Source organism: Podarcis bocagei (genome assembly GCF_964188305.1).
Source record: "Podarcis bocagei genome assembly, chromosome: 3".
Classification (NCBI taxonomy): domain Eukaryota; kingdom Metazoa; phylum Chordata; class Lepidosauria; order Squamata; family Lacertidae; genus Podarcis; species Podarcis bocagei.
In genome coordinates, this window is record NC_138127.1 from 36,189,015 (window position 1) to 36,211,212 (window position 22,198).

Below are 22,198 nucleotides of genomic sequence, written 5' to 3' on the forward strand. Positions count from 1 at the left end.
GGAGGTCAGTTAAGGACATATGCTTTATTAACTGTAGAACATCTGGAGAAAACAGTGCTTAAAGTTACTGGACATGAATGGGCCTTTTCTTGAGCTATGTCCTCTTTTTGCTGAGTCAGTACAGAACTAGCTTCAAAACAGGCCCATAGGAAGTTACTGGTAATCACACCAGATAAATTTGGTGGGTGTCAGAGCTGCCCGAGGTCCCAGCTCACAAAGGACCAACGCCAGTTCGTTATTATATACAAAAGTCTTTATTGAAGTTCAGTTTGTCTTTCACATCAGCAGCGCGCAGCTCTACGTCTGAAACTCTAGACCGCCGAAGCTCCGTCTGGGTCTCCTCCCCCCAGACACCAGTTTAAGACTCTAGCCTTGCTCCACCTCTTCCTTTGCTCTTTCCTCCTCTGGGTCCGCCTGTCAGCTGGGGTCTCGCCCTTCCTGGACTCCTCTGACGCTGAGTCCCCTGATTCTTCCCCCTGCCTCCAGCGGGCTTTAGGACCTGGTTCCCCATCCGGGTTTTCTGCTGTCCCGCGCGCCTGTACATTTGAACTTGGCGTGCGCGCCCAGCCGGTAACCTTCCTCCTGACCGTTACACTGCTCCTGTCACTGCTTCCCCCTTCGGTGAGGCTAGCTGGACCTGACCTCCCTTCTGTTCCCCCACTCTCCGACAGAGGCGTGGTCAGTCCCGACTCATCTTCTCTCCCTGCTGGAGGAGACGCTGCCCCTGACACCTGGGACTCTTCCCCCCCACTATGCTCTGGTGAGGAAGCTGGTCCTGATCTCCAGCTGCTGCTTTGGGAGTCCCCGCTGGCCCCCCGTTTTTGGTGTGTCCCCCCTGGGACCCCCCTTGCCCTGACCATAGGTGCCTCCTTCTGGGAATCTTCTGATTCGCTGGAGAAGCTCATGGAATCTCTCGGTTCGCTGCCATACTCCCCTACCCTGCCCTCAGATCCCTCATCTTCGCTCTCCATCTCCTCTCTCCCCTGTGCCTCTGCTCCTGATGCCCTGACAGTGGGTGAACACAGTGGTACAACGATCTTACAGCCTATGTTTATTTCAATGAAACAATGAACAAAATTTATGTTGAAGAGCTGCCCTGCCTAATGGTCTATATGCTAAAGGTTATTACATTTCTATTAACTTTCTGGGTGCCTAGTAATTTTTGCATCACTCCTTGTAATAGTGAAGTTATCAGCTGAGTACCAGCATGACTGCAACTGAAGTGGGGCCACTGGGAAACAAGGAGAAGGTATTACTATGGTTGGGGAAACCCCAGGGTTTGTAGAAGTACAAACAATATTTTGCTGTGTGGCATCTACCTGTGAGTGGCATTCAATGCTGTTCTTTAACTAAGGGAAGGAAACCATCAATGGAATGAAGAAGGAAATACATTTTAGGTTCCCTCTCCCCACAGGCCCCTAAATGTTCTTAGAAGGTTGAGAAACCTTATGAAGCAGATTTAGGGGGACATTGTGGGGTACACAATTGTCTTCCTCCAGGCCCATGTGGGGGCAGCTGGGTACACTTGCCCCAGGTGTGTTAAGCTGGCCCCTGCCGGGTACCAGCTGCTTTACACAGGCCTCCCTCCCTCCACTGTTCCACTGACAGATTCCTTCCATCTATGGACAAACAGCATTGGGTACAAAAGTGGCTATATTGGAAAATTTATAAACTACTCAGTCCATTGCCAACAGATGTTTAAGTCCTGTTAGGTTAAACAAATCAATTTCAGTTTTATCCTAATGAATTGCTAGTTGTTCATGTGGTATTGCTTTTTTCCTGTGAAAATCTTGGCATTGCTTACACATGCTACAATTCCTCACAAATAGATCTGCTAATCTGTGACCAGAATACAATTACTTTAGCTCTCTTGTGAGATGTGGTCATTCTTACACGTCCATGCACATGGTGTAGTATTTTCTTCCTCATGACCGTGGGGACCACAATTTGTGTGGCTTTTACAAATACTACTGAGATGTCCAATAGGTAATTATTGTAATATGCGCATGCTCTTACGACTGATTTCTTGGGACACATACCCATTGCTTTAAATATATATTCAGAGTAACGTAAAAAGTAGAAAGTAAGCCCCTATTTATTTCTTGTATAACTGAGAGTAGCATTTAATCTTTGATGATCTCAGTTCTATCTATGATATAAATTTGGGGAAATGGGGCGTTAAGCATTTATTTGGTTTATATGAATGTTTGATATTTGTTATGATTTATCAGATTGAGCTTTTATAGGTGGAACAAGTTCTCTAGAAAGTGATTGAAATGCAACCTTATGTAAGCTTGTGCAATCAGACTTCCTCTTCTTCTTCTCCTCCACCCTACAGCCCCTTGTCATCCTAATCATACAGAGTGTATTTTGATGGACTGCAGTTTCACTGAAGCTGCGATAATAAAGAAAATCATAAACCTAGTGGCCAGGACCAGCATTCCCTTCTCAGTTACTGAGCCTGATCGGCTTGCCGATCAGAAGGTTGGTGGTTCGAATCCCCATGACAGGGTGAGCTTCCATTGCTCTGTCCCAGCTTCTGCCAACCTAGCAATTCAGAAGCACACCAATGCAAGTTGATAAATAGGTACTGCTGTGGCAGGAAGGTAAACGGTGTTCCATTGTGCCAGAACCAGTTTAGTCATGCTGGCCACAGGATCCAGGAAGCTGTTTGCGGACAAATGCTGGCTCCCTCTGCCTGAAAAGTGAGATGAGCGCTGCACCCCATAGTCACCTTTGACTGGACTTAACCGTTCAGGGGTCCGTTACCTTACTTTATTTTATTTTATTTATTTAACTGTAGGAAAGTGGCATCTAATCCGTGCCATGCTTCTTCAATAATAATTTGTAATGCCTTTTGAGGTATCTATGGAAAGTATGATTTCTCTTGGTGAATCAAAATACGGCAGTGTTGGGTGTGTTATCAGGGTCTGCTTTAAGTCATCTATGCTCTGGCCTCCATGCCCATGCAGAAAAGGTGTGTCACAGCGGTGCTGTATGACCTGGAAAGTTAGATACGAATTTGCTGGCATAATTCAACACAGCTAGAAGTTCTTAAACCACTTTATTTATCTTTTAGTCTTGGCATATTCACAATGGATTGATTCATCTGGTAAGATACCATCACATGTTAGTCATCTACCTAAATATAGGTGCTATTTAGAATCATAGAATTGTAGCGTTGTAAGGGACCCTGAGGATCATCTAGTCCATATCCCTGCAATGCAAGATTATGTAATTGTCCCATACAGAGATCAAACCTGCAACCTTGGTGCTATCAGCACCATGCTCTAACCAATTTAGCTATAGATTTAGAATTGCTGTTTTGCTTTGCTTGTCTTCAAATGGTTCATTCTTGCAATTACTAGTAAACATTTAATTCTTTCCATGCTGATTTTTGCTGGTAGTGCATGTATACATGTATGTATAATCAGTTATTTACACCTTCTAGACCCATGGTGTGCTCTAAATTACTGCACATAGACCAAAGAACAATCTTAGACACCACTATCTGCCAAAGGGTATGTTACATGTACAGAACCTGGACCATTATTTTTGTCTGGTGCACTTTGCCAAAATCCAATTGATTCATCTGGTTTGCTAAAGAACTTGCCGCTTTTCATTACTTGTATCGATTATTTATTCATTTCATTTGTATCTCCCCTTTCCACTGTAAGGAGCTTAAGGTGATATCTGTGGTTCTCCCTCTCTTCCCTTTTATCCTCACAATAACCCTGTGAGGTAGGTTAGGCTGAGGGACAATGACTAGCCCAAGGTCACCAAGCGAGTTTCATGGAAGAATAAGGATTTGAACCCTGGTCTCTCAGGTCCTAGTTCAGCACTCTTAACCACTGCACCACACTGGCCCTGAAAGATAGTAAAAAGTTCCTTCTTTGTGTTTAACACCTCAGAAGCTAATGCACAGTCTTAGTTCTACAGCTTTCTTCTCTGAAATTGCTTGAGAGTAAAGCCATTTAGTTTACTTCTATTTTTTTGCTTTTAACTATTTTAAATTAAACAAATATTCATTTGTTCATCCTTTCTGCTGCCATTTTTGAAACTCTTCCTTAGAGCTTGTAGTGAGTGCTTAATCCGCATGCCATGCATCACTGGTACCTCATCTTCATAGAATCCTATTTTGGAATTCACTGAGAGACATCCTTGACCAGTAATTAAGTACAGGTTTCAAAAAAATTCTTCACAGAACTAAGGTCTTCACAAGTCTTTAGGTCTGTGACTGATGTTTTATTCTGGCTACTGTGCAAGTGTCGGCATTTTCTTTCCCTCTGTTGTATGTAACAGCCAGAGCACAGTCTCCTGGAACTGGGATTCTTCCTTAGTTAAATATTTTAAAGACACTTTTGACTATTTAGTATTTACTTATAGCTCTGTATATTTGTTTGGAGCATGAGGCCTGGGATTGCTACCGTGGAGGGGCGAGGGAGGTATGGCGGTGGGGGCAGATGTTACAGGCGAAGGGGATCAAGATATGGATACGCTCGTACCCTTTCCAATCTGCGCCCCATCCCGAGGGACGAGGGTAGGGTGAGCAAGGATTACTCACCTCCGTCACTGGTGCTGTGCAATGCCAGGTCTATAGGCAATAAAACCGCCACCCTGCGAGATTTCTTTATCTCGCAGGGGGTCGACCTGGCTTGTGTGACGGAGACCTGGGTGCGCGAAGGGGCAACAGTTACCTTACGAGAGATGGCGCCCCCGGGTTTCTCTGTCCTCCACCAGTCGCGGACTGTGGGCCGGGGGGGAGGGGTGGCATTATTAATCCGGGAAGATTGTCCTTTCAGGGCTCTACCATCGCCATCGATCCCCGGCATCGAATGTGTTGGCCTAGTGTGGGGCTCCGAGGAGAGCTTGGCTGTCTGGCTGGTGTACCGGCCACCTAGCGCACCAGCAGCCACCCTGTCAGGCCTATTGGAGGCGGTGGCCGGCTGGGCCTTGGAGTTCCCTAACCTATTGGTATTGGGGGACTTCAACATCCATGCTGATGCCACTCCCTCCTCACAGGCTCTGGACCTGGTGTCTTCCATGGCGACACTAGGGCTCTCCCAGTTTGTTTCGGGCCCCACACATCAAGCAGGCCACACGCTGGATTTGATCTTTGGCGTCGGTATAGATGTGATCATGTCTCCTTCGATTAAGGTGCCATGGTCTGATCACTACGCTCTGAAAGCCAGGATTGACTTTCCACCCCCACCCTGCTTAGGTGGCGAGCCAATTTGGGCTCGCCCGCAGAGGCTGATGGACCCTGAGAGATTCCGCCAAGCCTTGCGGGACCTTGCTCCCCCTGGCGACTCATTGACTGAGCTTGTTGAGGGCTGGAATGCCCAGCTCCTGGCAGCCATCAATGAGATCGCACCTAAGCGCCCTCTGCGACCCTGCAGAAACCGGGCTCCCTGGTTTACCGAGGAGCTCCGGAAAATGAAGCGGGACCTCAGACGGCTAGAGCGAGTATGGCGGGGTGCCCGTGACGGAGCCTCAAGAACATCTTATAGGGCTTTTATGAAAACCTACGAGATGGCGGTGAAGGCTGCTAAGAAGTCATACTTCTCGGCCTCCATTGCATCCGCTAGCTCTCACCCAGCGCAATTATTTAGTATAATCAGGTCTTTAACGTCCCTTGAGGGACAGCCAAATTTAAATAACAAATTGACACACGGCTGTGAGGCATTTGCGAGCTTTTTTGCGGAGAAGGTCTTGTCGCTCCGCCATGACCTCCCTGCCAATTTGGATACAATAAAGGAACTGGAGGCCCCTCGACTGTCCTCGGGTCCAGTATTGGACCACTTCGACCAGATATCCCCAGCCGATGTGGACAGACTCCTCCGAGCTGGAAAGCCCACCACCTGTCCTCTCGACCCGTGCCCGTCTTGGCTGATTAGAGCGTGTCCAGACGAGGTGCGGGCCCTCCTGGGGGATATCATCAATTTGTCCCTTGGCACGGGGACATTCCCAGGGGAACTGAAGGAGGCAGTGGTGCGCCCGCTCTTAAAGAAAACATCATTAGATCCTTTAGATCTATCCAATTACCGCCCGGTTTCGAATCTTCTGTTCCTGGGTAAGGTGATTGAGAGAGCGGTTGCTGAACAGCTTGGTGGGTTTCTGGATGAAACATCGGCTCTGGATCCATTCCAGTCCGGCTTCCGCGCTGGTCATGGGACCGAGACGGCTCTGGTCGCCCTAACAGATGACCTTCGTAGACAGCTGGATCGAGGCGGGTCGGGGCTGCTGATTCTTCTAGATCTATCAGCAGCTTTCGACATGGTCGATCACGAACTTCTGGACCACCGCCTTGCCGACGTGGGGATCCAGGGCACAGTCCTTCAATGGCTGCGCTCGTTTCTCTCTGGTCGGGGACAGAGGGTGGCGCTTGGGGGGGAATTGTCATCGCGCCACTCCTTGGTGTGTGGAGTACCTCAGGGTGCGATACTCTCCCCGATGCTTTTCAACATCTTTATGCGCCCCCTCGCCCAGCTTGTTCGGAGTTTTGGGCTGGGTTGTCATCAGTATGCCGATGACACCCAACTCTATCTGTTGATGGATGGCCATCCTGACTCGGCCCCAGACACACTGACCAGATGTTTGGAAGCTGTGGCTGGATGGTTACGTGGGAGCCGGTTGAAGCTAAATCCTTCGAAGACAGAGGTCCTGTGGCTGGGACGGGGCGATATGGGATTGGGGGGGCAACTCCCATCTCTTGCAGGGGCGCAATTAGTGCCAGCACCGTCCGTTAAGAGTTTGGGTGTAATCTTCGACACCTCCCTTTCCATGGAGGTGCAGATTGCAGCTATAACAAAGGCGGCATTTTTCCATCTCCGCCAAGCTAAGCAGTTGGCTCCTTACCTCTCTCGCCCTGACCTAGCCACTGTGATCCACGCGACGGTCACCTCCAGACTGGATTATTGTAACTCGCTCTACGTGGGGCTGCCCTTGAGACTGACCCAGAAACTCCAGCGGGTGCAGAATGCTGCAGCGAGACTCCTTACGAGGTCTTCGCTGCGAGATCACATTCACCCGGTGCTATACCAGCTGCACTGGCTCCCGGTGGAGTACAGGATCAGGTTTAAGGTGCTGGTTTTAACCTTTAAAGCCCTATATGGCCTAGGACCCTCGTACCTACGGGACCGCCTCTCCTGGTATGCCCCACAGAGAAACCTACGGTCTTCAAATAAAAACATCTTGAAGGCCCCAGGCCTCAGAGAGGTTAGGCTGGCCTCAACTAGAGCCAGGGCTTTTTCGGCTGTGGCTCCGATCTGGTGGAACGCTCTGTCACAAGAGACCAGGGCCTTGCGGGACTTGACATCTTTCCGCAGGGCCTGCAAGACAGAGCTGTTCCACCAGGCCTTTGGCCAGGGCACAGCCTGACTCCCTCCCTCGGCAATCTTCGCAGAGCTCTGGCCCAATGGTTGCCAGTGGCTTGAATTAATTAATTTTTATAATGAATGATTTTAGAATGTTGTTTATGTTGTACTTTTGTACTGTTTTATTGTTGTTAGCCGCCCTGAGCCCGGCTTCGGCTGGGGAGGGCGGGATATAAATAAAATTTATTATTATTATTATTATTATTATTATTATTATTATTATTATTATTATTATTATTATTATTATTATTAGACTTGCCTGCGTTCCTGCACCTGTCATATACTTGTCATTAGTGGTTAAGTTAATGGTTCAGTCTTTTGTGTTTTGGGGTCTCTTTTGTGACTGCATTTTTAAATCATTATTTGCTTACAAAGTATCCTTCTGCAGCCAGCATATGCACTTTCCAAGGCATATTTTGGAAAAAAAAATGGTTACATCTGCTGCAGATTATACAAACACTGGCACCTTTTAATCTCATATTGTTGCTATATCTCTTTCACTGTTTTTGTAATTAATTGTTTCTGTCTTTACTGGCTTTGTACTCAAAATGCTCATCTCTTCCCAATTACATTCACTGTTGCTTGCTCTACTGTATTGTGGTGCTGTTTATCGGAATGCACATGTATTCTATGCCATTTCTGCTGCCTGTGACATGTTTGAATTGCCTTTTCCAGTGTTAGATCAATCTCTCTTAATTAATACTTCCATTATTTTTGTAAAAAGTATTGCATGGGAAACCTACACCCTCGGGGGGGGGGCCCAGAGGGGGAGGTACTGAGGGCCCCACCAGCAAGCGGAGAAGCCTGTATTTCATCCCCTTCTGTGTCATCTTCAGGGTAGCCAATTTGAATGGCTGTAACATAGCTGAATTGTTTCTCAGGCACTAGTAAATCAGTCATTGTTCTTTGGCCGCTTTCTTGAGGCACTTTAAAACGTTTTATGGTAGCACAGGATATAAAATGCTGTGGAAAAAATATGTGCTAAAAATATCACTGACTATCAATTCTTGTACAAAAAATGATAAATAGCTTTCTTCCCCCTCATATTTTTCCTCAAATTGCAAATTTGTGAAGGTCTGTCATAATTACATGTGTCAGTCAAAGATTTAAATGCATTACAGTCTGTGTACGTGACTTGATAAATGAACATTAGTCTAGAGGAGGTGGGACAAGCCTGCTATTTCACGGTACGGTGCAAATAGATTTCGATTTATGCATTCATCTCTAAGTTCCAAATGATTATTGATTGCATAAATAAATAGGCAATTCTTCTCTTTCAGAACTTTGCAGAAAACACCATGAATGAGCTCCTTGGCTGGTATGGCTATGATAAGGTTGAATTAAAAGATGGAGAAGATATTGAATTCAGGAACTACCCCGCAGATGGGGAGAGCCGACAGCACATTTCTGTTCTCAAAGGTAATGACATTTAATGTCCCTTTGATCAAATATGTTAGTTTTCTTGTTTATTTTATCAGTTTTAAAGGTGACTTCACATGCCAGTGACTTCTAGCAGACAAAATCCAAAAGAGTACAAAACTGAATAAAATACTAGCAGTTGTGCATATATAAATCTGCAACAGTAGTACTTCTTGCTGAAATAATCAACTCTCCTGAAGGCACCATTCAAGCAGCTGCCAATGGGTTGAAAAATCATGAGAAAAAGCAGTCTTGTGTTGAACATTGCTGCTGTTTTCTGGTCAAGAGTTCCAAGTCTTCCAAGCTTCCTTTGCCTGCCCACATCTATGCCTCCACCCCCCACAGAGTCTTTTCATTTGTGTGTAATTCTATTTTACTCCGACTTTCTCCTTGACTCCTTACTTCAACTTCAGGTGCTTCTACACTCGGGCTTTAGGTTGCTACACAGACAATGCTGTTCCATTATCAGCTGGAAGTAAAATTTAGAACTGTGGCTCCACATGTTGCAGTTCTTGCTAACACCTTGCAATCATTTGTGCACTACAAGTGGATCATAGATGAAATAGTACTGGTGGGCATAACTGCTGCATTATAAATAAACAATAATCGCATTCCCTTTGGGGTTTCCCCTTGCAGTCTTGGATGGACCTTGAGTTGAATGGGGTGATCTGCAAAGCAACTTGGACTGTAAGGGGTTCTTTTTCCACAGTGCTGATTTGTAGCCAAAACCAAATATTGTGATTAGTGCACACTCTTGCTATCAAGCAAATTGCAAAGTCACAGAAGTAGTATGAGAATAAGAAGGTAGCAGACTCACATAGCATCAGCTGAATGTATGCTGGTTGCTGCTGCTTTATTGCTGTAGTTCTTGCCCATAGTCTGCATTGTACTGGGAACGGGAAAGTCCTTGTTGTGCACCAGGTGGAGGGCTACCTGGAAAGCGATGAGGGAGGTGCAGGATCAATAATGAATAAAAAGAGAACCTACCCATGTGACGCTGACACAGAAACCTCACACATACATTATGTAAAAGAAGGAAAGTTTACTGCCCCCTTCTCTCCCCCCCCCCGCTATCTCTCCCCACTTCTCTTTCCCCCCAACCTTTTACTATATGCAACATCAAAGTCCCACATCGAATATGACTGTTCTGCAGAAAGGACTTTATGAACTTAAAATTGGGACGATGTATGTACTCTTGTAACCAAATAAAATCTTTAATAAAAACATTTTAAAAAGCAAAAAAGAGTAATTATTGATTACTGCAGCAGCAGATAACACTTCTCCAGCCAGATCCTCTGTAGATGGCAGTAAGTAAGTGGTAGAGAGACAGAAAAGAGGACCAGAAGGTGGCATTTTAAATCTCTCACCTCAGGTTTTCTCCCCCATTGGGGGCACCTTCTGTTATTTGCATTTAGAGATCAACCTGTTGGGGGCCTATATTTTAGTCACTAAGACAATACTCACTTGCCCAAAGTTGGGCATTGAAGTAGACCTTTTGTAGTGTCTGTTTGGTCTGTTCCATGTGGCCAGGCTGTGCTTTTAAAGGTTTTGACCAGCAGCAGTAATCATTAACATAGAATGCTTGGTGTTCACCAGCACATATGGCTATGCTCTTCATTTCTTCAGTCTGGTAACTTCCCTTCTCTGGCAGTCTGCACTACACCTCTCTGCTTCTGTGGCTGTGGTGGTTGCAGACTGCCACAGGTAAGAGAATTGAAAGGCACATGTGGAGTTTTTTTCTGGGCACATTTCACATTCATGAATCCCTCCCCCACTTTTGCTCTATAGGATCACCAAGCCAATAATTTTGGCTCAGCACTAATTATTGATATTGTGGGCAGTATTTAACATTCTATAAGTATGTGTGTGTGTTGAAAAGGAGAAACAAAAATGTATGCACTTTTCACAATATTTAGTTTTAATGAGGTCACCATCCACACAAAATCAATAAAGTAACTCAGAAACTTTATCTGCAGAAAACGGTTTTCATATAGAATATTTCACCCAGTTTAAATTATATCATTATAAACATATGGTCCATGTTATGTGTTTCATGTTACAAATGAGGACACTGGACACCTTGGAAGCAGTATTCATTTTACAGAATACACATAGAAAAAGTAAATGGTTTTTATGATTCAAAGTGAGAGCTCATTTTAAGAGTGCAGTCATAAAGAAAAGTGCAAAAGCAATTGTAATGAATTGCCGCAAGCTGAATCCAAGTTAAAGGGAAATAAAAGGAATACAAAAATGAGTGCATGTACTAAGGAATTCTATTTTCCCTGAGATAATATTTTATTGTTAGCTTTATTTATTAATACGGTATTATGATACGGTAATGTTAATGCCAGTGGATTAAGTATGTATATTTGTTTTTGTATTCTGTAGATAGGGATCCAAGCTTGGTTAAGGTATAGTTAAGGTGTGATTGAAAACATTTAAAGAATTTATTACATTTAAAGACTGGTTTTACTTCAGTGTTTTATTGAATGATGATTCTAATTAAAGCTACAGTCCTAAGTACATTTACTAGTGAATAAGTACCAATTGATTTAGTGAGATTTTGGGCCAAAATAGGCATTATGGTAGATGTGTGCTCCTGCTAAAGATGGCCAGCACACTTCGATGTCCTTGATCCCTTCTGTTCTGTCTACCTGTAAAACGTAACTCATAACATGATGTCATAATTTACTAGGTTTCCTTAATGCCACTCCATGCTACTGACTATCAGTGGTGGAAAATGTGTCAATATATGTGAAACAAAGAAATAGATTTGGGGCAGAGAACCATGTGAAATCTGTAGCTCACCTGGGAACAGGCAACAAGAGAAGTACCAAGCCAAGTGGGGGGAAAGTGGGTGTACAGTTTGAACATGGTAAGAGAATGATTATTGATAATGCTCAACTGTTATTCCAGTTTTCTGGAGGGCTTCAGTGCTAGATATTAAACCTCAGTCAGTCATGAAGCCGCTAAAGAGCTGTTTGTCTTGGTTTGGAATAGTAGATACTGTAGTCTTGGATAAGGGGCCACAATCTGTGATAGAAGAGTTTGTAGCATTCACATGTGTATTCCCAAAGCAATGGAAAGGCGGAATCAGTCATCAAAATGGTTAAGAGAATTTTGATCAAAGCCAGAAAAAAGGGAACTGATCCATTCCGGATCTCTGGAACAGAACTTTGCTAGTCTTAGATAGGAGTCCAGCAAAGGGACTGATGGGTCAAAGGAGAAAGACTTTGCTGCCTATACTACAGCCAGAGGGCCACAACAGGTGAGCTAAACTTATAGCAGAACAGAAATGAAGAAAGGCTTGTTACTACAACCAGCCAGCTGAAGGACCTACCCAAAGTACACATGGATGAGCATGTCTGGATAAAGCCAACAGAGTGACAGGAAAGCTGAGGTCCTAATTTAGAAGAGCATACCCTTATTTGATGTGGTGACCCAGAGGTTCCAAGTCTTGAGAAGACATTTGTGTTGAAACCATTGAGCCGTAGCAGACTCAGAACCAGCAGAACAGAATGAAAGGAGGCAGCTTCGGGAAACAGAAGATCTTGCTCAAGTCGGAGAGGGCCCAGATTCTCTTCCCCTCCCTCCCCCCAAGTGAATGGGAGACAGATCATCTCATCCCATGCTCCTTGAGATGCAAAATATATCAGCTATCAACAGGGAAGTACAACTAACTACGTATTATAACCGATTTAAGACTCTGGTAGGTTGACAGATACAGAGACCACCACCTAAAAGATTATAATTGAATTCAAGGAGTTAGATGAGGGTTTTAAAACTGTGCATATTCACTTTAAAAATAGTTCTCTTTTATTAAAGTTGTAAAAGGATATATGCAGAACACTACTGTATAAGAGAGTAGGGGAAGTAGACAGGAAGAGTAGCCCAGTGGCACAGATTGAGAGGACACCTGCCAGTAAGTGACTTTGCAAACACCACAGAGACCTAGCAGGAGGGACAAAAAGTTCAAAGTAGGCTTGTTTAATAAAGGGCATATATATATCCTGCCTGATTCATTAGTGGTTTCAAATGTCACATGATACAACAGAAGTACAAAGAAAACGTCATGTTCTAATGAGATGACATGTTTCAGGGGTAGCCAGTGTGGTGCTGTTTAGATGTTGCTGGACCACAACTCCTATCATCCCTGATAACTGGCCATGATGGCTGGGGCTGATGGGAGTTGGAGTTCAACAACACTTGGAAGGCATCATATTGGCCACCTCCAGCTTATGAAGGGCAGGAAGGAATTAGGCCCTCATATGCCTCAGTATCTAAGAATACAGTGGTACCTCAGGTTAAGAACTTAATTTGTTCTGAAGGTCCGTTCTTAACCTGAATCTGTTCTTAACCTGAGGTACCACTTTAGCTAGTGGGGCCTGCCACTGCCGCCACACCACCGCCACACGATTTCTGTTCTCATCCTGAAGCAAAGTTCTTAACCCGAGGTACTATTTCTGGGTTAGTGGAGTCTGTAACCTGAAGCGTCTGTAACCTGAGGTACCACTGTAATCACTATGTATTAGTTTACAAATGGTTGCAGGATGCACTCTTCACACCACAAGCCTCATGGCCAAAAGGAAGGCATGTTGAGTTAGTTGGTCCCCAAGTAAGTATATCTGATTAGCAGTTTTTATATGTTATATGTTTATATGTATTCTTTTTTTTTTAAACAGAAAATTCTTTGCCAAAAACAAAATTACCTGAAGACAGTGTTATTTCATCCTACAACATAAACGCAGGCTATCCGGGTCTTACCACAGGAAATGGACTCTCAGACTCACCAGCAGGATTGAAGGAGCATGGGAATGTACCCATTATTGTACCATTAATTCCACCACCTTTCATAAAGCCACCAGCAGGTAAATTACTTAATTTGTAATGACCTCGGGCAGAAGTTCTGTTCTTGTTAGATACTGCTTCCTTATAAAATATTCTATTTACAATTATAAATGATTGATTAAGAATTGCAGAAACATGGAAACCCTTAACGGTCTCTCTCGCTAAGTGCTTTTAAAAAGTCATTGGATTAGAGCCAAACTAAATTAGTTGCACTTAGATCCCATTGATTCCCATGGGAACTAGGGCTGCAATCCTAACCCACTTATCTGGGAATAGCATCACTTATGACTTACTTACGAGTAGATATGCTTAGGATTGCAGTCTAAGTAATAACTGAATTATCCCACTGATTTCAATAGGACTTACCTGAAACTAACTTAGATGGGTAATGATTTCAACACAGTGGGATATATAGTATATTTTAGCAGGCATTTTCTAAAAATGTCTTTGTTCACTCCAGCCTTTTCAGAGTAGTGATACTTGTCAAGGTGTGAAGGTGTGTTTGTTAGGGATATGCAAGGGCCCCAAGATTCATCTTGTATCTGTGCTTTTAGAAAATCTGAAGCTATTTCTGAGTTGCTCTGTTCGTTTTGATCTGTAATTCAGGTTCCAAGCCACTCAGTATAAAACAAAGCTTTGTGTTCCTCATATACTCTTATGGGGAATCTTAAAAAATGGGTATAAGTCCCGCCCCCCGAAGCAGATAAAATTGGCTGGCACAGGAGCCCCTCCGGAGTCCAGGGGCTTTTGTGGGGATTCACTTTCCTCTATAATCCATATTAGGGTAATACCTTAATATTATGCCAACTAAAACTTCAAAATCCCTATTAGTTTCATATTTTCAAGGGGAGAACAGGGGGTTAGTCTTTTGCTCTGTCTTATCTTAAAATAATTAAGATGTTTCTGAGTGGTGTGTATTCTTGCTTGTACATTTTTTTAAACACGGGCAGCTTCGCCCCGTGAGCTACTTTTCCCTGTACTTGTTTGTGTTGCAAAATGATGCCCTCCAATGGGCAAAGGTGAAGCTGTCCCTAATACCTCCTGCAGAGTTATAAAGAGCTCTGGAGGCCCCTCCTCTCCCAAGCAAAGCAGTAATTTTTTTAAGGGTTAAATGAAGCTCTACTTAACAGTGAGACATGTGGCTTTGTTGGTGTCCTGCTCCAGCTCAGGGGTAAGGGATGTTGACATCATGATTTGGCCAGAGGAGGAGTAAAATTACCCTGAATCATTAGCAGCATTATTTTAGCCACAGCACAGAAAAGTTGCACAAACCTACATTTTATTTTGTATTTATGATTTTTACTTGCACACCACTTTGCAGTTTTTAAGTATAAAGCAGTTTGTAAATATTTTAAAATAAATAAGTGGTCCCAAATCCAATCCATCATATCGCCACTTAGGACTCTGAAATATCCCAGTCTGAAACTCTGGAGAACTACTGCCAGACAGTGTAGACAATATTGAGCTAGGTGGAGCAATGATCTGTTTAGTATAATAATATAATATAATATAATATAATATAATATAATATAATATAATATAATATAATATAATATAATATAATATAATATAATATAATATAATATAATATAATATAATTAATATAATATAATATAATATAATATAATATAATATAATATAATATAATATAATATAATATAATATAATATAATATAATATAAGTGTTCCTATGGTCCAACAGGAATGATTTGTGAAAGCTGTGCAGTTTTAGGTGTCATAGATTTCAATTACAGAGATCACGGCACAAGCTTAATTCTCTCATTGAAATCCATGCTGCATAAAAGTGATTAATTTTGGCTAGGTGGTCCTCATCTAGGAACAATAGTTCCAGACACGTAGAAGAATCCTGTGCCTTTTTGAGTAATGTTACACCTAAGTCCTACAAGCTGCAGCTCCTCTAGTCACCTCTCTATCAGGTTTGGAAAAAACCCCAACAACTTACGATGAAAGTTGATGCACATAGTTAATGGTTGTGTGGCTAGCCTCAATTGCAGCCTAATATGGCAGACAGGTTGTATGAAGGCTTTGCTTGGGATACCTCTTCAGATCTGAGCAATAGCAACCACATCCATATTTATTAACTTCCCTGATGTTACGTGTGAGATTATAATGTCCTGCAAATTCCATGAGATTTCTTTTAATCAAAGGAATTATGCATTCATACAGTAATTTTTTAAGTGATTGATTGGTATGAGTTCTATTCACTTCAGTTGGGTGTTTCAGCGGTAGAGTGCATTAAAGAATGTCTGAAAGTATTTAAGTAATATAAAGGAAGATTATCAGGATTAATATCAAGCATGTAACTAAACAACCATAGTAGTGATATTAATATCATGTGCCTGTCATGTTGATGAACTCATCTAGGGAAAACTGTGTTTCAGTTCAGATTGAAATCCTGTCTATTGCCTCTGAAGGTCTTGATATGATCAAATATATATGCCCTAGAGAGACTGTGCTGAAATGTTTTATATTTTCGTGACATTCTTATCTGGAGCAATTCTCTCCCATGTGGCATTTCTCGAGGTTTATATGAGGTATGATTCATTTGTATTGGGTGCTGTTTTTCATAAACTGCAAAAGTAACTCTTATGGCTACAGTAGGGTGTTTAATTGCTATGTTATTATTTACTGTTGTATACATTCCAGTAATTGCTGAATTTATATAACAGCAGGCTCAAATGTGTATCTGTTTAAGTTGTTGGGAGTTTTGTTGCACTCTATTGACTTAAATGAAGGGAGAAATAGACCTAATATAGACTCAACATGTAGCAAAGAGCATTGTTAATGCTTTGTGAAAGAAATTAGGAATCATATAATCTACCAATCTTGTCAGCTATATAGGTGAAATTCAGGTTGGCATACTGGTATAAAAGGGGAAATATAAAAAGCAGAAAGATAGGAATGAGGCGGGTGGGAATTAATGAGCAATACTTGAAGGAGTGTTACATAGAAATTGAGTCTTACATAGAAGTTGAGATTTGTGTAGGAGAGCCATGGCAGTACCAAAGGGCTTTGGAACTAACTGCCCCTTGAAATTTGACTAGCAACCACACTGTTTGTCTTTAGATGCCAGTTCAAGACATTTTACACAGCCACTGAATTTGAAAGAGCAGTGAGACAAAAGCTGAAGGCTGTCTCACATACAGTTTCTTTTGCTGAGCTTTGATGATTTTATTATATTGACGTTGCTTTTTATTTAACTTACTGCGACCTACCCTGAGACCTTTGGTTTATATAAATAATCTAACAAATAAATAAATAAATATGAAGAACTAGATTTAAATCTAGGAGATCTGGGTCCAAAATACAGATGCAATGGCAGAAGATGTGGTTCTTCCTCTGTCATACAGAAATTGTTCTGACTTTTATGGGTGCATAGGCAGGCGGTACTAAATCCCACCCCTCCTGGACTGGCAGTTTACCTCCCTGCAATAGTTCCTGGTGCCATTTTTCCTTCAGTCTTGTCTCCAACACCTGAAGTGAGCCCAGGGAGAGAAATACATTTGGTGATGGGGAGTTAAGGAGGGATAAGAGGAACTGTTCAGCACCCCTTGCCCCCTCCTCCTTGCCATATGCTGCTGAGGCTGAGAAAACATCAGTGAGGTGGCCTGTAGTGGTGGCAGCAGAGTGGGATAGCAGCTGAGAAGATGTTCTGGCCTGTTGTGACTGTTCCTCTGTGACTTGCCTGGGCTGCCCACTGCTGCTTCCTCTCTCATTTGCTGCTGTGATGAGATGGCTCCCATCATGCTGTAGTGTGCAGAGCTGTCTGTTGGTGGCTAGCTAAACTACCGGTACCACATGAAAACAGCCTTAAGGCAAATATATAACAGGAAATACTAGACACCTCAGAAATAGGCAACATTATAAAACCTGTCAATATGTTTCTTGTAATATTTACTACCTTGAAAATTGACAAAACCATATCTGATTTTAAAAGAGGGAGACAAAAAAACCAAATTCTTCATTCCTGTGAGCTCTTAGCAGTTTTCTTAAAAGCAAACAAACAGAGATAAGCTCTTGAATTTGAAAGTTTCTTGTCTCTATATAACATAGGCCTAAAGCTTTCACATTGCTGATAATCTTCTTGGAAAATAAAGCCAGGGTGGGTGTGGGGAGAGGATATGAGAACAATTTAGTTATACTAGATTTCCACTGGCTTTATTCATTCACTTCAGATTGAAAGAGGGAGGGGGAAGAGCAACGAAACGTTCTTCTTAATTAAGACTTAAAATGACACTGCAAACTTTTGATGATTAATTGAAGCATGCTTTTGCCTGATGCATATTTAGTTATTATAATGTGATAATTTTACCTTGTTATTCAAACTGTTCCCACTGGGAGCATGATTTAACACTGTGAACGCTCCATGTTTATTGCATTGTTCATTATGAAACATACACAGGCTGGAAAACCATAAGGAGACACGTATAAGTGCTGTTTGTACAACAGTTAAGGGAAGTACTGCTTCCACCTGTAATGACATAACCCTGGAGTAGAAAACACAAGCTGGAACTCCTTGAATATCTATTAGCTATATGAATGGCAGAGACAGTCATTCTAGTCCTTAGACAGCAAGGATAATAAATGTGTTGATAATATCACCTCCTCTAATTACAACAGTTAAGATGTTTATTGAGATAAACAAGTGCAGATATTGTTTTGTTTCTGTTTTCCAAACTGTGTTTGAATTATAACACATGGTGGTCTAAATATGTTTTTTATAGCATTGAGGAAAAAGAGGTAGCTCGTTAGCAGGATTTTACTTTAATAGCAAGTAGCTCATATTGGGGGTATTAACATAAAGATTTTGGGGTGATTGACACATGATCTGAAAAAGTCACACTCCTTCCAGTTTGTTGCTCCATATTCCAGGTACACAACAAAGATACCAGCAGTAAAGAATGTTTTTCTTCACTAGATATATAAAAGCATGCAGATTGATATTTTAGGAGATGGGCAGAGCAATCTTTACCATGATGCTGGAGGGGGTTAGGATACAACAGAGATTCTGAACTTGTTGATGATGTAGTGGCTGCGAATAGGCTATTGCTGCTGCTAGTGTAATGCCCTAAAATGGGATGTAATCAGGTCAGGGTGGAGACAGCTGCATCCTAAGTCCACTGCATCCTAAGTCAGCCAAGCAGCTGGAGACAGATCTGATCTGAGCCTCTCTGCAGTGCCAGCCTGAGGCTGGAGTAACAAAAATTCAGAAAAAAAAGCCTGCCTCTCTTCTACCCTGACTTGATGGAATGACTGGAAGAGCATGGCACTGAATCCTACCCAGAGTATTTGGTTACTTTTAAGGCAATATTTCATGGAAAGCTTGACTTCTTTGTAGCAATGGCAAAACAACTTCAGGTTTGCTTAAGTTCTGGTGTAGATTCCAGACTTGTTCTTATAAATATTAGTACCAATTAATATTTGTGATTGTATATTGTTGTTTATGAAGGGGGAGGAAATCACCAAGTGGGGGCCTGCAACAAAATTTTGCAGTATGGAGTGTTCATGTTCAGCCTGTTAGTGCTGCCATTTCCCAAGATGCTCTGTTCCATCCCTGTGCCTTTTATTCCCTCCTACCACTCAGCAGACACTCAACATTCTGTTGGTTTGTTCTGGTGTTTAAAAAATCCCCATAGGTTATTTTTCTGTATTTCTTCATACCTAAGGGTTCCGCTGAACCAGCTGATACTACTCTCCTGTGTGTGGATGATGCTATTTTAGTTATGGCCCTGTTCACACATCACACTGCCCCATTAGTTATAAATCATTATTAAGTTAACCATAGCTAAAATTGATTGTTCAAATGCGGGCTTAACACAGCTTAACTATGGTTTACTAACTATAGTTAATGGGAGCTCATTGATCAAGATTTGTGGCTGGTTTATATTAACCGTAGCTTAGCATGATACCCAAACTCCTTAGCTATGGTTAAGAGACAGGAGGCACTTAAAAAGTCAATGAGCTGCCAATATAAACTGGCTGTAAAGCCAAGCCATCCATGCTCTGGTCTCAGTGGCTCTTGCTAGTGTCTTTTACTCTGCCTAGCAACAGCTGTTCTTCCTGCCCTGCCCCACCTATAGGGAACAATTTATACAAGTGCTTCACTGTGCTGCAAGCCAAGGGAACCTCGTAGCTTGCTCTCAGCTTGCTCTCAGCTACTGACCACTGTAGAATTCTTTTTGCTTTTCAGCAAGGCATAATAGAGAATATGAAAATGGCACAAGGGATGGCACAACTTTTAAATGGGAGTGGGGAAGTTTCCATCTTTTGTATATGCTGGCAAACTCAGAAGAACAGAAGGAGGGAGTTGATTCTGTTTGTTACTGGGAGAAGGGAGGGCAACAGGGACTGCCACAAGAGAAGGCATGACTCATACAGCTGACCAGTACCAAATGGGCTGCTGCTGCTGCTGATACAGTGAGGCACTGCTGTGGAAAGAGTGTTTGAGATAGCTGGTGTTTGAGATAGCTGGCTGGAGTTGTGGAGAGGGTGTTTCTGATACTACCTCAGATAAATTCAGCTGTGATATAATGAGTCATTGTTACTAACATCTGCAATTTACCTTCCGATTATATAGGACATTGTTGTATATATCAGTGATGGATTCACCTTCTGGGAGTCAATTTACTATAGATATATGGAATTCTATATCTACAATGTTGCAGATTCAGTGGAGTCTCCAATGGTGGAAAGGGGAAGTAATTTTTGCCAAATTTGCCCTTGCTTCTGTAACCCCCAGCACAATCTCCCACATTGTTCCAGAGAGTCCCCCAGATTTTATTTTGCCAGGAGGTATAGAAGGCTGCAAGGGAATAAGAAACTGGCATAAATTATCTCCTCCCCACTTTCCCCTGCAGATGCATTCAAAAAGTGGAGTTCCACTCCTCTCAGGTATGGATCCAACCCCATGTCTTTAAATCATAATGTGAGAGGCAAAACCCATGCCATCACATTGTAGTTTTCAGATCTAAGGCCTGCTAGGCAGGACTTGGGGTGAAGGTTCAAGGGAGAGTGTCCCACAGAACATCATTGGGATCAAGCCTGTATTGAGTGAAAGCTATGATCAGGTACAGGTAGAACCTTGGCAGAGGCTCAGATCCACAAAGAGCAATTCAGACAGGCCAATGGGACCAGGACTAAAAGGACAGGTAAGAAGTAGGCAGGCAGAAAGGAGCACAATGGCAGTAGGCATCTAGGGCCAGCATCAGGTTCAGGCATAGATCCCGTGCAGTACATAGTTTTGCTGGTTTGGTTGGAAGGTTGGGATCAGTAAATGCAGGGGAAACTCAGGTAGTGCTTTCATTTCAAGGAAACAGGGTGCCTTTCCATTGGGCAGTTAGTGCTACAGCATCATCTAGGAACTTCTGGAGAGCACAGACCAAAGTAGCATTGTTTTAATCCTTGTCAACCAGTGTAGACTGAAGCCAGGTCTGAACTATAAGATCTATATTTGTTGAAATAGCACAATGGATCCCTAAAATTAGGGCTCTCTGGATGTGCCCTTGAATGACAAGTTCAGTGTTTATGTCATATATGCAAAGTAACTTCACAGTATGTGTGTGTGTGTGTGTGTGTGTGTGTGTGTGTGTGTGTGTATTTGCTCAGAAGTAAGTCCCACTGAGTAAAATGGAATTTACTCTCAGGTAAGTGAATACAGGATTGCAGTCTTGATTTTACTGTATACTGTGGTGGATGTTGAACCACTTTCAGAAAAGAAGTTCAGCAGGTCAGTATCAAAGAAAGCAGCATTAGGAACCCAAGCTTGTGTTTTCAAACTCAGTTTGCCACAGTGATCACAACGCTGGTACTCTGTTTGATTGCTATAAAGATGCCCCAAAGACTAATTACTATACCAGTTTGTAGTCCATGCACTATGAACAATTCAAGGTTCAGAGAATCTGTCATAAAACCATCCCATTCCCACTGCAAAGGATTTGTTGTGTAGCAGCACTGTCATAATTCTGCAGAATTATTGGCTAACTAATTTGTACTAAAGGCATTTGGCTCCTTTCCCCAGCTACTATAACTCAAAACTATGTGCCACATTTGATTAATGTCAACAGAATAAATATTGCCAGTTTAATAACATTTTCCCCACTCCCAATTTGTGTTGTGATTTATATTTGTCAATAAAAGTTGCACGATGTTGACAATGAGCTTTTAGATTTAATCAGGCTCTTCATCTTTAAAGCCATGAGAGTTTGTGTTTTATGCACAGAGATTATGTGTTTTATCATCCTTTCGAATTCACTAGGTCAGAAACTTTGCAGGAAACTGTGACAGAAAACTGGCTGTCTGGAAAGATTTGAATGATTCTGAAGCTAGGATGCTTAGGAGAAGGGAACAGAGAAGTGTGATCATAAAGAATGCATGCACATGAAAATGCAGTCCATGCAGATTGGAACTCCATGAGAACCATGCTGCATGATCCTTAAATTTGTAGGAAGCAGAGCACGGTGAAGTATAATTCAATTAAATAATGCATATATACATACATAAATTTTAATGTGAATTCAGCATATGCCACCAGTATA

The 22,198-nt window shown here is 42.4% G+C and overlaps 1 protein-coding gene across 4 annotated transcripts in view; it reads left to right on the top strand.

The window, feature by feature from the left end:
• The window catches only part of SOBP (sine oculis binding protein homolog), a 149,349-nt gene that overhangs the window by 15,133 nt on the left and 112,018 nt on the right, over nucleotides 1-22,198 (top strand). For 3 of the 4 annotated variants that reach the window (XM_081186566.1, XM_081186564.1, XM_081186567.1), the window contains exons 2-3: nucleotides 8,657-8,795; nucleotides 13,478-13,663. In XM_081186566.1, coding sequence (XP_081042692.1) covers nucleotides 8,657-8,795; nucleotides 13,478-13,663 — 325 coding nt within the window. The remainder of the gene's footprint in view (nucleotides 1-8,656; nucleotides 8,796-13,477; nucleotides 13,664-22,198) is intronic. The other variant, XM_081186565.1, reaches the window with a different exon arrangement.